Source organism: Rutidosis leptorrhynchoides, chromosome 2, assembly GCF_046630445.1.
Source record: "Rutidosis leptorrhynchoides isolate AG116_Rl617_1_P2 chromosome 2, CSIRO_AGI_Rlap_v1, whole genome shotgun sequence".
NCBI classification, from domain to species: Eukaryota; Viridiplantae; Streptophyta; class Magnoliopsida; order Asterales; family Asteraceae; genus Rutidosis; species Rutidosis leptorrhynchoides.
In genome coordinates, this window is record NC_092334.1 from 322840414 (window position 1) to 322858805 (window position 18392).

The following is an 18392-nucleotide window of genomic DNA, read 5'->3' on the forward strand; positions in this document are numbered from 1 at the left end:
AACACACTACAATAAGCAACATTAGTCAACAATAGTCAATAATAAGCATCAATAGTCAAAATCAGTCAAAAAAATTTCAATAATAATCAAAATCACCATAAACCATAATAAGTGTTGATAGTCAACAAAATCACCAAAAACCATAATGATTTTTCTTCCATCAGTTTGACTGATTTTTCTTACATGTGCTAAACACATGTTTCAGAGATAAGTTTAACAATACTTAAATCTTAAAAAAAAAAAAAAGGATAATTAATACTTGGCCATTGATTTCCTCTTTGATCTACTAGCTTGATCTAATTTGACACCACCATTTGTGCAACTCCTCCTGTTGTGCCCAAAACCCTTACAAATTCCACACTGAATAACCTGACCCTTTTTTGAATACTTACCACCAAAAACTATGTCATCATTATCATGCAGTCCCTTCGTTCTATTCTTCTCGAGTCTCCCAGTAGTAGCAATTTGTAAAGGTGGAAGTATTAGTATTCTCACAATTGACTTATGCTACATATTCCTTCCATTCAATGGAATTATAGTATACTGGTAAGTGTCACACTATCTTTTTAGGTGATGAACTTGGTGAACTCAGGCCTCTTGTCTTGGAACTTTAGGATCATTTGCCCTCATATTCCATATACAAGGAATGACATGTTTACAAGGCATACCAGTTAGTTCCCATTTTCTACAAGCACATGTCCGTTGACCCATGTCAACCACTTTTTGATCATTATGGGGAACATTTACCTTGAACGTCCTACTACCATTATATACCACAGTTACTTGTTGGCTTCTTTTTTGATCTCTTCAAACACTTTGGTTTCTTTAGGAGTTAACAGTCTTTGTGAGTTCATAATCTTATTCTTAACTCCATAAAGTCTTTTCATTAAGTACTCCCTAATGAACACAAGACAAGTTATAATAGGCTTATCTCTCCCATCAACTATCCACCTATTAAAAAGTTCACACATGTTGCACAACAGTACATCAAAGACCGCTCTACCTGGTAACATGGGTCACATTTTTAGTAATTGTATTATTTAATACTTGATCATAAACAGTACGAATGTTAGTTATACCTGTAAAATGACTTCTGGACCATTGATGTGTTGGAATATCAACTAAATACTTCCAAGCAGCTTCATCAAAACCTTTAAGATCCATCATAAACTTTTCAAAATGGGGTACAGTTGTAGCAGTGGCACACTTCAAAAGGTGTTGCTTGTATGCAAGTCCCCTCCACTTAGATTTCATGTTTTCATGCAGATGTCTTAAACAAAACTTATTTCTGTACATGGGATTATCCTTTCCATGACATTTAAAAGTCCCCACTAAAGTAAATGATACACAATTAATAAATTCATTATATTAAAACCAAATAATAACAAACACTATAGTTTAAAACCAAATAATGTCTTTGGTCTGTCACTTATGAAAGTGAAGTTTGGCATTCTTGTTAGATTCAAATCATCCCTCAAACATTCTAAAAACCAACTCCAATAGTTATAGTTTTCAGCTTCTTTCATAGCATATGCCAAAGAGTAAATACCATTGTTCGAATCCACTCCAACAACACCTAAAATTTGTCCAGTTGCCAGTTCATTCATGAATGCCCCATCTAAACCAAGTAAATCCCTAGATAACATTCTAAATCCTTCTTTTAAGGGCCCTAAACACACATAACATCTTTTAAAAATCCTTCTGGATGAATCTTCTGGACATGGTTCATTTAACACCTTTACTGTAGTACTAGGATTGTTTCTTTTAAGTTCTTCTAAGTGTCACCGGACTGTTTTGCATAATCACCTTTATATTGCCTTCTTAGTAGCTTTTATAACCTGGTAAGCCTTACTTTGTAATATCCATCTCAAATTCTTACTCATATTTTGCTTTGACTGCAGCTGTTGAAATTTTTGGATTTGATGGAATCTGTGAACCAATTTAGAAGCAATGAATTCATAGGTACATTGTCTGATATTTCTAGAAGTATGGCACTTATGTTCAGGTTTAAATGTTTTAACTTTCCATGTCTCTTGGTTACCAGGTTTTGAAACATATAGTCTCCATGCACAATCAAGCTTCAAATTCCTTTTTCTCCAGGTCTTCTTTTTTTCATTAGTATCAACCAACTTTCTATCATTTCTTTTTATAGTTTTTTCAATCACTTGATGTGAACATTCTCCTTTTTATACAAACATTTTCTTCATCACATTCTCCTACACAACCTACTTGTAATTTGTCCCCCTAATTTTTTATAAATACAAGTTGCCTTCTAGTTTCAACAGCATGCATTCTCACCAACTCTTCAGCCTCATCTCTAGTACCAAACTCTTGCCCAACATAAAAAAAGGGAAAAGAATTACTAACATCTTCAACACCTTTTTCTTGTTGTCTAGCTTCCTGAATCTTTCTCTTTCTTATTCTCTCATCAGCATCTCCACCCTCTTAATCACTATCAAACTCTTCATTATTCAACTCATCAACATCAATGGGATTATTAGTTAAGTCAACTACTAGAATTATTTGGCTAGCATTACCCATAAACTCGACATCCTTATTCATAGAAAAATGAATGTCAGACATGTCTATATCAACATCTTCAAATCTATTATCTTCATCAATTATGTAATCCTCATCATCACTATCAACTGCTTTGGTATTAACAGAACTGTGTGTATCTTTATTTTTTTTCAGCCCTTCACTTAATTGCTCTTCATCTACATGATCAACTAAGCTAAAATTCTGTGTTTCTTGATAATCCACACAACTAAATTTACTTGATCCAACAACCTCAACCCGAAGTTCAACAAACATGTTAATCTCCTTTTGAGTAACAACATAACTCTTTAATACATTAACATCTTCATCACTGCAAAAAGTATGTAATCCATTATCTATATCAGATTCAGGCAATAGAAAAAACATGTTTATCTTTTTAGAGAAATCATATCCTAACCACTCTAATTCTTCTTGAAGGCTTTTCAGACTAAGATCAAAACTATCAACACCGTCAAATAAAGATACCTTACTATTCAAATACCTTATGTTTGGTGGTTTACTCAATACACCATCATGATGTAACTTTAAAGTAAACTTTGATTGATTATCAGCTGCATAAAATAAATCATAGAAAAAAACTAATTAGAATCATGGATAAACAACTGCTCTAAAACGTTTTTATGCATAAAAAATGAATTAGCTATCAACAGCATGAGTGAACTAATTAGAATCATGAATGAAAACCTAATTAGTAAACTGATGGATTATAAACTGGTCTAATGGTCTAAAACGATTTTTGGACGAAACCTGAAAAACTCAAACAAACACACAATATTATTCCAACAATTTATTGATCCCATAGTCGCTTCTTATCGAATAAAATGAATAAATCGGCATCTTTTTTGTTGTTGATTGTATCTTCTTTTACAGTTTCTTGTTACAGCCGCGAGAAAGAAGTTGATGGTTTATGGTTTTGATGAAACAGTATTAGATGAATATAATGACGGTTTAATATAAAAATAATTAAATAATATGTGGACTAGTGCCTTGCACGTGGGGAAAGTTAACAGCAGATTTTTAATAGAGTTTATTGCAGGGGTCATCGGTGTCGAAAGTCGAAAGATGAAGGTAACAGATAGACAAAGGTTACCCGTGTAGACATCAATATCTATAGTTAATATTAAAATGCTATAATGATAATGTCATTATTAGGCTAATTCCTTTGTTAAAAAAATCAAAAAGAAAAAGAAAAAAAATCTAAGCATGGTGGGTGATATCATTAATCTAAATAATTTTGAATTAAAATTAAATCTTATTAACTAATTATTATTATTAAATCTTATTAATAATTATTTTATTTATTAAAATTAAATAATTTTGAATAATTTTAATTTATTATTTTGAATTGAGTACGAGAAGGTATAAAAGCTAGGTAGAAGGAAACAAATTCTAAATTTATATTTTAATTTACACTTGTAAAATAAAATGACAACCAATATTATCTCTTATGATTGGATGTGGATTGTTTAATATGCATTTTAGGTGTTTGATGAAATGTTCAGCTGGCGAGTTTCTTAGTCGGACTATGTGGTTCCACGGGTCATTAAACTAAATAACTTTAGCATTTACGTTCACTTAATTCCTAAAACATATCATTAAATTGTTTCGTTTAAACAAACCCGTGGTTCTACGGGTCATTTCACTAGCACATTTTTAAATAAGTAAAAAACGATCATTATAATTTTCTAATAACGATGATGATTGCTAGATATTGGTGTAAATAAAATAAAGTCATAGACACTATCATTATATTTTCAAAACATAAGAACTACGGAGTATTGTATAATAAGTTAATAACTAGTTTTTGAACCCTCGCTTAGCGCTGGGGGTTCGGTTTTCAATGTATTTTATTGCGTTTAGTTTGTAAAATTATTTCGTGGCTAATGATGATGTCGTTGAAGCACAACTCGAGTCGAACAAAAAGGTATAACTCGTGAAAGATTTAAAAGATATTTTAAATTAATAATATATGTGCATCTCCGCGTTTCGCTATGGAATTATCAACTTTTAAAAATTTAACGCAAAATCAACGTGTATGAAAAGTACCCCAAATATTTAGCGTTTTTTAAAAAGCGTCTGTTTTACGTATAGCTAGTGACATTGTGTTCCTAAAATTATTTCGAGTTTAACGAAGGTGTCGGAAAAATTTAACTCGTTGCGAGCGAGAAGATATGACCCGTTGAATATTTGGGTGGAGTTTATTTAAGATTTTTTGTGAAAATGGTTATTTGACACTTTACCCCCTGTTTGGGGGGTCGATTTGATTTTTTCAAAAAAATGTGGGGGGCTTTGTTGGTAGAATGGAATTTAGATAAAATTTTTTAAAAAAAAAGGTGAAAAGTCGAAAATGGCCCTAGTTACTATTCATAACTTTTGTTTATTAGAGAATATGGTAATTACATGCTATAACGACTATTGGTATATTTTTTTCTTATCGGTTTTTGATCCGCATGCCATCAAAATGAATTAATTATTCACACATCGTAAACATGTATTAACGCTGGACGGAAACTGTTATTCTCAGTGATCCTGATGCTATTTTCATGCAAATATTGTGCCTTTATGCGTGTATACGATAGGATACATCATTAAGTCCCCCCATTTTAATGACTTAAGCATTTGAAAAAGGATTAAGTTGTTAAACTTCTGCTAACGAATGCCAAACAAGTCTTCACATTTGCCACTTGCATCGGGGAAAACATTATCGATAATGATGACAGACGAATTTTACTGACATTGTGATGATTACTTTTAAATGGTTGATATTCTTCACGCGCCACCAGCTGTAAAAAGCGTTTCTTCATACCCCACTTTTAAACTTGCCCATACACGTGTTATGATTGTGTCCATAAAAAATACATTGATGAATCTCTATATAAACCGTCATAACCTTTTGCCTTCACTTTTTTACCTTTGTTCAAGATCCAAAAAGCACATTTCTGCCCAAATCTTCATCGCTTTCTTCAAGCTTTACTTTCAACTTTTTAAGGTTTTTCATCTTTCAAGGTCAGTTGCACTTTTACCTCGCTGTTATTTCTTATTCACTTTTTCTGTTCATATTATTACCATGGCTTCTGTGTCGAGTACTAGCCAAGAGAACGTGGAGCTTTCTCCTTCAGAAACAACCAACCTTCCTGAGGTTAGCACGATAGCATCATCATTATCGGAGAGCCATTTTGACGGCTTGAAGATCGCTTTTCATCATCTAAACCAATACAATCCTACACTTCCTACTGGCAATCAAAGGTCCAACAAACCTCCTGCCGGAAAAATTACTTTGTATGCTTTACAACTTACTCACGGCAACCTCCGTGTTCCTCTTACTAAATTTCTTCTCCGTATCCTTAGATACTATAGAGCTTGCCTGAGCCAAATCCATCCCCACGGCCTTCAAAAAATTATCCTTTTTGAAATGTATTGAAATGCCAGCAATATAAAGCCTCACCTTAAAGTTTTTATCTCTCTTTTTAGAATTCGAACGATTAGCCATTGCTGGCTTACCAATGACAATAAACGAAATACATATTTTGTTGGGAAAAATAAAGTTTCAAACTTGAAGGACTGGAAGAGTCCATTTTTCTTTGTTGACGAAGAAGTTATTCCGGAGAAGTATTCTGTTGTCCGGAAATGGAAGTCTATAGATGCTGGTGTGGGAAAGGCTGTTAAGGTAACCGCCGCAGAGAAGCAAATAGTGAATAATCTTAAAGTCCACCTTCCGCCCAGATCATATGAGAAGTATGAGGGAATTCTTGTTCTGTGTAAAGTGAGCCAAGAATGTCCAAGTACTTCTGTGCCAGTACTCCGCCAGAAAATCCAGGGTATGATGTGATATAATCATCCAAACATATATATTTGTCTATCTTTTTTATGTCATTATTGTTTATGTTTGCTATTTTTACCCTTGTTTAATTTTTGCAGAAAATACCTAGATGCTTGTTCGTTTTGCTATCTTATCCCTCGATCTTGAGGATGACGTGGAGATCACTGCTCGTGACAAAACCCCTGCTGAGCTAGAGGCAGAAAGGGTTGCTGCTGAAGCTAAGGCTGCTACTACTGCTAATGTTGAAAAGGAAGGGGAAGGCAGTGGTAGTAGCTCAGATAGCGAGTCCGAGTCCAACACTGAATGGACGGCGGAGAACACCACTACCGAGCAGAAAACGCTTCCTAGCCCTCCTGCAACCAAAAAGACTCGCAAGAAGAGTATAGGCTCTAAGAGAGCAAAAAGTGCTGAGGGAAGCCCTAAGCTAAAACGCAGAAGAAGTATGCCAACATTGCCCTTTCTTGATATTGCATATATCTTTGCTCATAACTGTTATGTTTGCTAATTTATTTATGTTAGTAGTTTTAGCAGATTCTGATGATAGCCAAGGAAAGGCTGCTGAAGGTGGTGAGCAGAGGACGGCGGAGAACCTCGAAAGTCAAGAGGATGAAATTTTAAAATGTCCTAACCGAAACTTTACTCCTTTTGATGAGGCTGATTTTCAGGAGATGAGGACGGAAGGCGACTCTTCTTATCATTCTCCACCTCCCAGTACCACTACCCCTACTGTCACATCATCAAATGTTCCTGTACCACCAATTCCTGCTCATTTGGGCACGCTGCAGACGTTTATTGATAACCATGCCACTAAGTGCAATGATCTTTTGACTCTTCTTTAGGTAACAATGATAAAACAACTTGTGCTAACAATTTATTTATGTAAATTGCTGATTTTGATCATAACATTCTTCTTTCACAGGTTGTGCTATCCCTGAGCTAAATCCCCACTTTGCCGCTCTCCGTTCTGAACAACTTAGGCAGTCAACTACTGCATCTGCTATGTTGTTCATGAATCATCTAAGGAATGCTCTTCAATTGCAGCAGCATCAAGAGTCTATTCTTGCATTAGCCCGTACTGAAATTGCTGAAGGTGCAAATGCTCACAAAAGAGCTATTGAGGCTGACCATACCTTAACCAGCACTTAAGAAGCGTTAAAGGCTAGAGAAGTTGAGTTGAAAAGTGCTCAAGATGCTGATGTTACTCTGCAAGAGGAGAAGGATAGAGTGGTTGAAGCTGAGAGGAAAAAGGTTGAGGATGAGAGATTGAAGGTTAGTGATCTGGAGAATCAGCTGAATGCTGAAAAGGAAAAGTCTGCTGAACTTCTCCGCAGTGCGGAGGCCGGTGAGGGTAACTTTGCTGAGCTGAATAAGGGGATACCGGGTGTAATAGCGAAGGTTCTAGGATCTCAACTTGTTGGGACTCCCTACAATGATTATGTTGAAGCTATAGTCACCCACACCATATCTGATGTTGCCAACAAGGTAACCAAACGCCTTGCCCCAAACCAGTCTCTTCCTCCTGCTATTGCTAATCTGATGCGTCCTGGGACCCTGGAGAGAGTCAACGAGACAAAAGACAAATTGATAAACCTTAAGATTGACATTTTCGATGATGTGTGTAATAGGGAGGAATTAACCGCCAAGGATGTACTTGGTGTGCAGTTTACATGAATTCTGTTAACAATTTCTGAACAATATCTGTAATAAAGTTATTTTCTTTCTATAGTTGAAATATATACCACTTTGATGATTATGTTTGTTTTTATGCTCGTTCCAAATACTCGGGTTTTTCTTTGCTAAAATAAATCTGCTCTGTACAAAACATATGATAAATTCTCTATGCATAACTGTATATTGCATAAAGTGTTTGATGTAAGACTTATGAATATGTTTTGCATTAGTAACTTCTGCTGAATTAATAACATATCCAATATTGAAATTTTACTTTGCAAACATCATGCCTTCAAAATAATTGCTAGGACATTAAAGTCTATTATATGCTTTCCATCATAAAATTAATGAGGAATAGTTATGAAGTATTTTTGAAGAGTGGTTATGAATGAATAACCTTTCCGCCATACGCCTTTCGTCATAAAGTTTATGAGGAAGAATTGTGAAATATTTTGGCCTTCATATATTGCAAGAACTTCATTCGTGATGTGAAGTAAGTTTTTATAATGTTTGTCATGACAAGTATCTAGTTTTTCATTTTGCCTCGGTGCGTTCTAGTAAAACTTTAATGTTTTCTAGCCGATCCCTTGTGTCTTTTTCTGGCCGGCACAAGAGCATCCGCCATCGGAGGTATAAAAATACTCTCCTTCTATGGGCAGGATATAAATGCAATGTTTTACATTTGTCACAGGCAGCACTTTGCATAAGAAAAAGATAAAATTTTATTAACTGATAGTGAGCAGTACATAAACAAATCATGATGAATTTAGGTAGATCAGGCCTAATTAGTACATTATGACAGTTTGATGTATGCCGTTGTAAGCATAGGCATTGCAGCATAACTACAATATCGTAGAGTAAAATGATAAACTTTGCTCTTCATAAAATGCTGAAATTTGTTCTTCATACGCCAAGCGCCTAGCGCTGTCTGGCCTGAACACTTAATCATGGTATAAAAAACTCCCGAACTTCTTCATCTCTGAACAATCAATTACGCCTTCTCCGATTTGCTCCGTCCTCTGGAAAATTTACAAATGTGGATCGTTCCCTAGTTGATGCCACATACTGTGAATGTATGGCAGCTACTCCGTTAGGAGTTGGAAATCTGATCCCTGCATGAGTGGTGGATGTAATTGCTCTAAATTTAGCCAATGCTGTCCTTCTAAAAAGGACATTAAATTGAGAAGTGCCTTCCAAAATAGTGAAATCAATTGTTTCAGTCCTTAGTAATGGGTATGTTCCCATGACAACCTCCAAACGAATTCGCCCCATGGCGTTCACTGGTGCACCTGTCAATCCTGAAACCTCCAGACTTGTCCGCCTAACTCTATCCTGCACATGCGTTGGAAAAGTTCTCAAACAATGCCAATAAATGATGTCAGCCTCACTGCCTGTATCTGTGTAGATACGGCTGATGAACTTATTAGCAATTTCTGCTAATATGACCACTGACTGGACGGATAAAGTCCAATTTTGAATTGGTTGAAAGATGATTGGAGCATGTCTCCACCTGTCCATGAAATGTCCCGTTCATATTGATTATAAACGTTCCATATTAATTGAATTCGTTGCGAGGTTTTGACCTCTATATGAGATATTTTTCAAAGACTGCATTCATTTTTAAAACAACCATAACCTTTATTTTATAGATAAAGGTTTAAAAAGCATTACGTAGATTATCAAATAATGATAATTTAAAATATACCGTTTACACACGACCATTACATAATGGTTTACAATAAGAATATATTACATCAAAAATAAGTTTCTTGAATGCAGTTTTTACATAATATCATACAAGTATGGACTCCAAATCTTGTCCTTATTTTAGTATGTAACAGCGAAAGCTCTTAATAATCACCTGAGAATAAACATGCTTAAAACGTCAACAAAAATATTGGTGAGTTATAGGTTTAACCTATATATTATCAAATCATAATAATAGACCACAAGATTTCATATTTCAATATACATCTCATACATAGAGATAAAAATCATTCATATGGTGAACACCTGGTAACCGACATTAACAAGATGCATATAAGAATATCCCCTATCATTCCGGGAAATCCTTCGGACATGATAAAAACAACATCGAAGTACTAAAGCATCCGGTACTTTGGATGGGGTTCGTTAGGCCCAATAGATCTATCTTTAGGATTCGCGTCAATTAGTAAATCGGTTTACTAATTCTTAGGTTACCAAGCAAAAGGGGCATATTCGGCTTCGATCATTCACCCATATAATGTATTTTCAATTACTTGTGTCTATTTCGTAAAACATTTATAAAACTGCATGTATTCTCATTCCAAAATATTATATTTTTTAAAAGTGGGACTATAACTCACTTTCACAGATTTTTTACTTCGTCGGGAGTAAGACTTGGCCACTGGTCGATTCACGAACCTATAACAAATATATACATATATATATCAAAGTATGTTCAAAATATATTTACAACATTTTTAATACATTTTGATGTTTTAAGTTTATTAAGTCAGCTGTCCTCGTTAGTAACCTACAACTAGTTGTTCATAGTTAGATGTACAGAAATAAATTGATATATATTATCTTGAATCAATCCACGACCCAGTGTATACACGTCTCAGGCTAGATCACAACTCAAAGTATATATATTTTTGGAATCAACCTCAACCCTGTATAGCTAACTCAAACATTACTGCATATAGAGTTTCTATGGTTGTTCCAAATAATATATATACATGGGTCGATATGATATGTCAAAACATTTGCATACGTCTCTATGGTATCCCAAGATTACATAATATATTATAATACATGTATAATATAATATAAGTTAGCTAGGATATGATTTGTATAGAATTGTTACAATATTTCCCGTAGCTACAACAATCAAAAAATATCCAATCTTGTTTTACCCATAACTTCTTCGTTTTAAATCAGTTTTGAGTGAATCAAATTGCTATGGTTTCATATTGAATTCTATTTTATGAATCTAAACAGAAAAATTATAGGTTTGTAGTCGGAAATATAAGTTACAAGTCATTTTTGTAAGAGGTAGTCATTTCAGTTGAAAGAACGACGTCTTGATGACCATTTTGAAAAACATACTTCCACTTTGAGTTTAACCATGATTTTTAGATATAGTTTCATGTTCATAAGAAAAATCATTTTTCCAGAAGAAAAACTTTTAAATCAAAGTTTATCATAGTTTTTAATTAACTAACCCAAAACAGCCCGCGGTGTTACTACGACTACGTATATCCGGTTTTACGGTGTTTTTCGTGTTTTCCGGTTTTAAATCATTAAGTTAGCATATCATATAGATATAGAACATGTGTTTAGTTGATTTTAAAGTCAAGTTAGAAGGATTAACTTTTGTTTGCGAACAAGTTTAGAATTAACTAAACTATGTTCTAGTGATTTCAAGTTTAAACCTTCGAATAAGGTAGTTTTATATATATGAATCGAATGATGTTATGAACATCATTACTACCTCAGGTTTTGTGGATAAACCTACTGGAAATGAAAAAAATAGATCTAGCTTCAAAGGATCCTTGGATGGCTTGAAAGTTCTTGAAGCAAAATCATGACAGGAAAACAAGTTCAAGTAAGATTTCCACTCGAAATAAGATTGTTAAAGTTATAGAAATTGAATCAAAGTTTGAATATGAGTATTACCTTGTATTAGAAAGATATCTTACTGTAAATAAAAAAGATTTCTTGAGGTTGGATGATCACTTTACAAGATTGGAAATAAGCTAGCAAACTTGGAAGTATTCTTGATTTTATGAAACTAGAACTTATAGAATTTATGAAGAACACTTAGAACTTGAAGATAGAACTTGAGAGAGATCAATTAGATGAAGAAAATTTAAGAATGGAAGTGTTTGTAGGTGTTTTTGGTCGTTGGTATATGGATTAGATATAAAGGATGTGTAATTTTGTTTACATATAAATAAGTCATGAATGATTACTAATATTTTTGTAATTTTATGAGATATTTCATGCTAGTTGCCAAATAATGGTTCACACATGTGTTAGGTGACTCACATGGGCTGCTAATAGCTAATCATTGGAGTGTATATACCAATAGTACATACATCTAAAAGCTGTGTATTGTACGAGTACGAATACGGGTGCATACGAGTAGAATTGTTGATGAAACTGAACGAGGATGTAATTGTAAGCATTTTTGTTAAGTAGAAGTATTTTGATAAGTGTCTTGAAGTCTTTCAAAAGTGTATGAATACATATTAAAACACTACATGTATATACATTTTAACTGAGTAGTTAAGTCATCGTTAGTCGTTACATGTAAATGTTGTTTTGAAACCTTTAGGTTAACGATCTTGTTAAATGTTGTTAACCCATTGTTTATTATATCTAAAGAGATGTTAAATTATTATATTATCATGATATTATGATATATTAATATATCTTAGTATGATATATATACAGTTAAATGTTGTTACAACGATAATCGTTACATATATGTCTCGTTTCGAAATCATTAAGTTAGTAGTCTTGTTTTTACATATGTAGTTCATTGTTAATACACTTAATGACATGTTTACTTATCATTTATCATGATTAAACATAGTGTATCAATATCTTAATATGATTCATATGTATTCAGTAAGACGTTGTTATAACGATAATCGTTATATATATCGTTTCGAGTTTCTTAATTCAATAATCTCAATTTTATGTATATAACTCATTGTTAAAATACCTAATGAGATACTTATTTATCATAATATCATGTTAACTATATATATAATCATATATATTTCATCATATAGTTTTTACAAGTTTTAACGTTCGTGAATCACCGGTCAACTTGAGTGGTCAATTGTCTATATGAAACCTATTTCAATTAATCAAGTCTTAATAAGTTTGATTGCTTAACATGTTAGAAACACTTAATCATATAAATATCAATTTCATTTAATATATATAAACATAGAAAAGTTCGGGTCACTACAGTCTACATTGTTGTTTGACTGCTCACCGTCTTCATAACAACTGTCATTAAACCACACCATCTTAATTACCACATCTGGAGTTGGTTCACGCTCCACTATCCGGTCTCCATACTAGTTTCTGTTATCTCTTCCGCCATGCTCTTCCCTTCTTCTCTTCTCACCCCCGACGACCTCTTCCACCATCATTTTTCTGCCATGCAAATTTCTTGTGAGGATCATTTCTCCTGTATTGTTTGCCTGGCAGCAAGTGATTTAACTCTCCTGCCTTGATCTTTGCAATGATTTCTCTCATCAAAGATTTTCAATTATCTGTTTCATGACCCCATGCCTCATGAAAGTCACATCATAGCTCACTCCTTGGACCATCTCTTTCCTTCATAGGTGCTGGAGGATTGAAAGCAGTCCGGATGGGTTCAGTGAAAAAAATCTCCTTGGGAGTCTTGGTTAATGCCATTATCAACGAATGCCTCTCTAAAGGCCTTCTGTTATGGTGAAAATCGTTGGGATGATTGTTGCCTCTCCATCTGCCATTGGAATTGTCATTTCTCCTCTGGTTTTGAGCAAAGTACCGTCTTCCGTTATGAGGTTTGGCACTACTGCTGCTACCATTAAATTTGCTTGGTCCTCGCTCGCCGGCTCGGACATGCTTTTGTGCAACTTCCAATGCCTGGTGCAGAGTTTTTGGCAGGTCATACCTTAACGTATGAACAAGTGTACTAAACCTTCGCTGATCCAAGCAGAAAATAAAGCCAGACACTAGCTGTGACTCTGGGCAATCAGGTATCTTTTTTGCTTCAAGCGTATATCTCTTCATGAAATTACTCAAGGACTCATTATGATGCATCGTTATCTCATGTGCATCAAGATGTGTCAAGGTGCAGCTACGACGATTTTGATACTGCATAACAAACTTCGCACGAAGATCCAAATAACTTGTAATACTCCTTGACGGTAAGCTAGCAAACCATTCCCTTGCCATTTTCTACAACACCATTGAAAACATACGACAAGCTACCTCGTCATCCCAATGCTGTAACCTCATTGCACCTTCAAACATAGTAAGAAAATCTTCAGGATCTGTAGTACCATCATAAACTCCAATTGTCGGTATGCCAAGATTCCTGGGCAATGGATAGTTAGCAATTCGATCAATGAAGCATTGAGTGGACTCTGCCATAGCTGGTGGTTTTGTAGCTTGTTCTCCAGTGATTAGAGTGAAAAAATTATCCACAGCCATAGCACGGACAGCGGGCTGCGCTAAGCGTTGCTTATACTTTGCCGGAGCTGTCTGCTTAAGGATGTCATTTAAAAGCAATACTGCCTGCTTCTCAGACATGAACTCATCTTTCTCATCAATCTCATCGTCAGAATCGTTATTAATATAGCTCAAGTCATTATCATCCTCAGAGTCATCAATAAGACTGCCCAACTTGTCAAGTAGTCTGGATAACTTGTACTTTAATATAGATTGCTTCTTCATGATTTGCTTGTCTTTGCCATCCGCCATCCGTCGAAAAGGTATAAATGATGGACATCACCGTGGTTGCATCAATGGTCGCCTCTCTGGATTAGTAACAAGATTTTGAAGCCTTTCTACACTTTTGGTTGTTGTTTCTTCGATTACTGGCCTTTTCTCTGAATTAGTTGCCAAACGTTTAAGCCTTTCTGCAGTTTCAGCAACTGTTTCTTCAATTGTATCCTCCGTTGGCTGAATAAGTACATCCCCTTCAGGCATTAACGGATAGATTTCCACGTTGTCAATTAATGGATTGTTGGATTTTTCGAGCACACCCGTGGATGGAGCATCAGTTGTTTTTGTTCCTTTTCCGTTCTGCGTGCTCTTAACATTAGTGGATGGCGCCATTGTTAACACCTATTTCCTTATGAGGTAAGGTTTAGTGTGTTAGCACAATACTAGAAGTATCTAGCTAAAGGTGGGGGAGTGTTGCCGATTGATGTTTACCCTCGGGAAGTAATCCCTGCAGACCCGGTTCACAAGTATAGAAACTTGTGGGGTGGCTTAGTCAATCTTTTGTCCGTTCAGCGTTAAGCTGTTTAGCCGGATGACTTCTAGTGAGAGAAAGTACTATGTGAGAGAGAAAAGTGAAGTCTCTGCTCGCAAGTTGTCAGAATCTCTGAATGTGTAAAATGACGACCCAAGGGGTCTATTTATAGTGATAGATCCACCTGATTATTCTGGGACACGTGTCAGATGATGATACGTTCTGTTATTCGTGATCCGAAATATGCGCTGGATGTGGCGCTCTCCGGCCAGGGCTTAAGCGCTAGGCGGCCTTCAGGGCTTATGCATGACTGAAGCAGCCTGCACAGCGGAGAACGCTGGACGGAAACTGTTATTCTCAGTGATCCTGATGCAATTTTCATGCGAATATTGTGTCTTTATGCGTGTATACGATAGGATACATCATTATTGGTAGAATGAAATTTAGATAAAATTAAAAAAAAAAAAAGGGTGAAAAGTCGAAAATGGCCCTAGTTACTATTCATAACTTTTGTCTATTAGATAATATGGTAATGGTAATTACATGCTATAACGACTATTGGTATATTTTTTTCTTATCGGTTTTTGATCCGCATGCCATCAAAATGAATTAATTATTCACACAGCGTAAACATGTATTAACGTCACAGATTTTTCAGATCTATCTTTTCTATATATGAAAATCTGCAAAATATTTATTCATAATTTCTTCTCTCACTTACTTTGAAGTAAAGCTAATTAATTTTAATAATATATTAGATGAAAGATAAAACATTTTGACAATATGTCTTAAATTAACATTTTTAAGAGACTTTTTTGTGGGACTTGGAGAGTAAAAAACATGAGTGTCACAATTTGATTTAGTTGGATCCACAACTATCAAATAAAGTTGTTGACTAAAAACGAAGGTTAAGAGTGTACATTTGATAAAGATTAAAGCCTAATGGTAAAAACTAAATGTAAAGCAAAATACGTTACTTAACTCCTAATTAATTAATTGTGTGTTTCAAATGTGATTTTGACTGCACAATTAATTTCCCGTAATCATCATAGTCACTTAGCCATGTAAACATAAACAATTATAGAAACATACAAAGATGATATGATGGAAACAATAATGGTGGTGGTCCAAATTTTAAAGTTGAAGTTGCGATATTCAAATTTGTAAAATCATACAATTATAAATCCTAATAAAATAAAGGTGCACCTAATAATGATGGGGTGATTTTCACACACATTTTTTTGATCCTCACACACCTATTTTAACCTTTTACTCTTCTAATAATACTCAATTGGTGTGTGAGGATCAAAAAAGTGTGTGTGAGAATCATCCCCCAATAATGATAGCGATTTCGATTGAATATTTTAAAGACAACAAGTTTTCAAAATCTATGTACCTCAAAATTGTAGGCGAAAAAAGTGCACTTTTGTGCCTCGAGCCCTTAGTTATTAGTGTTTGTTTTAAGTAGTACTCCCACATTGAAAAGTGATATCTTAATCGAAAAGATTTGTCACAAGTTTATCTTATAATAATTGGCGGTGGGTACTTAATTACATATAATATATAATATAATATAATAATATAATTAGTATTATGAGTCCCTGCATTGCACGATATTTGTATAAATTATTACTTCTATAATGTTAATATTGATACGTATTAAATGTATAATACAATTACAATAATAAAACTTTTAATACTGATAACATTTGTATCGAAAACATTAGTATTGAATAATAACGCATAGATTATTACCGTTCTTTAATAATAATATTTTATGTATATAATTAATTGAATATGTTTTTAGTACAAAATAAATTCATTATGTCAAAATCTCAAACAACATCTAAATATCTATAAGGATTATCAAATAACCATTTTAGATTCAATTAACAAACATGAGCCGTGTGTCAACTCCTCCTTTACTCCTACTACGTGTTAGTCTATTTGTTTCCATATATTAATTGTATCATTAAATTTCCTAATTTAATTTAATATACAAATTTCATTACTTAATATTATATTATCATATAATAATATTAACTATAGATGCAATAATTATATTAATAATATTATATTTTGTATTATTTTATGAAATTGTTTTAAAAGTTCATAAATAATATTATTTTAAACGATACATTATTTTAATATAAATATTGATAATATATATATATATATATATATATATATATATATATATATATATATATATATATATATATATAGAGAGAGAGAGAGAGAGTCATCCTCTTAATATTCTATAGATAAAGATATTCTTTCCGAATGGACCTTCTGTCAATAATTATGTTAAAAAGAAAAAAAGAAAAAAAAATATGAGACGCCATGAAAATGATACAATCAAATTTCCATAGGTATTAAACCTGCCCGAAGTTCAATTTAGGCTCTAAGTGGTGATCAAAACGTCAATAAATAAACGTTTACTGTTGACTCGATTAATCGAGTCACAGTGTATGATGACACTTCTGCTACTTATATAACATTATACATGTATTAAAATGTTCATACATGCCCTGTATGTCATTGTAAATGATAATCATTTCACTTTCCTATTCTTCTAGTTGTCCCTGCATTCCTGACCCATTCAAACTGTTATTAAATAGGTTAAAACCTCACTTTTTATACAATCACTATAAGCATCACTTTATATATTTAAACCGTTTCTTTAAAACCAAGTAAAAAACCATTAACTTTCAAGTGACAACTTCTGGTGATGATATAGACAAAAATCATATAACCAACAAAGATGGCAAATTGACAACGAATCACAAATGTCCACAGAAACAAATATACTACAAACATATCAAATCTAACCCTAAAATTATTATATATAAGCTATAATATTACCTTGACACCATATATAGCCACTTAGCAGAAGCAAAAGAAGACCAACAAACAGATGATACATATGAAATTAATATATCAAACAACTCAAATAAATTCACAATATTTTTAATTTGCTTTTGATTTGGACATTATATCACACACATTGTATGCATTTTGGTAAACATCTTTATAATCATCAAGGAAACTAAGCATCGGTGTTCATTTATCAACTAAAACTTCAAAACTTCAAAGAGATATTAAACATTGAAAAAAAATGAATTGTATTTCATACCTCATGATGAACATCGAAAAGAAAACGATAGCATAAGTCATTTGATGAACGTTGATTATATATCATTTGAAAGAAAACGATAGCATAAGTCATTTGATGAACGTTGATTATATATCATTTGATGAACGTTGATTATATATCATTTTCTATTGAATTTAAAATTGTAAGAATACCCATATGACCAAGAGATAAGAATTAAAAAAAAAAAAAAAAAAAACTTAAGAAGAGAATTC

General features: G+C 33.5%; 1 protein-coding gene across 1 annotated transcript; it reads right to left on the reverse strand.

Moving 5' to 3' along the window:
• Positions 1-252: 252 nt before the first annotated feature.
• On the reverse strand, positions 253-1646 carry LOC139888796 (uncharacterized). Its single transcript, XM_071871782.1, has 5 exons — positions 1430-1646; positions 1130-1331; positions 784-951; positions 595-685; positions 253-507 (listed from the first exon to the last, which is right to left on the reverse strand). The coding sequence occupies exons 1-5, from the start codon at positions 1644-1646 to the stop codon at positions 253-255; spliced, it is 933 nt and encodes a 310-aa protein (XP_071727883.1).
• Between the last annotated feature and the right edge of the window lie 16746 nt (positions 1647-18392).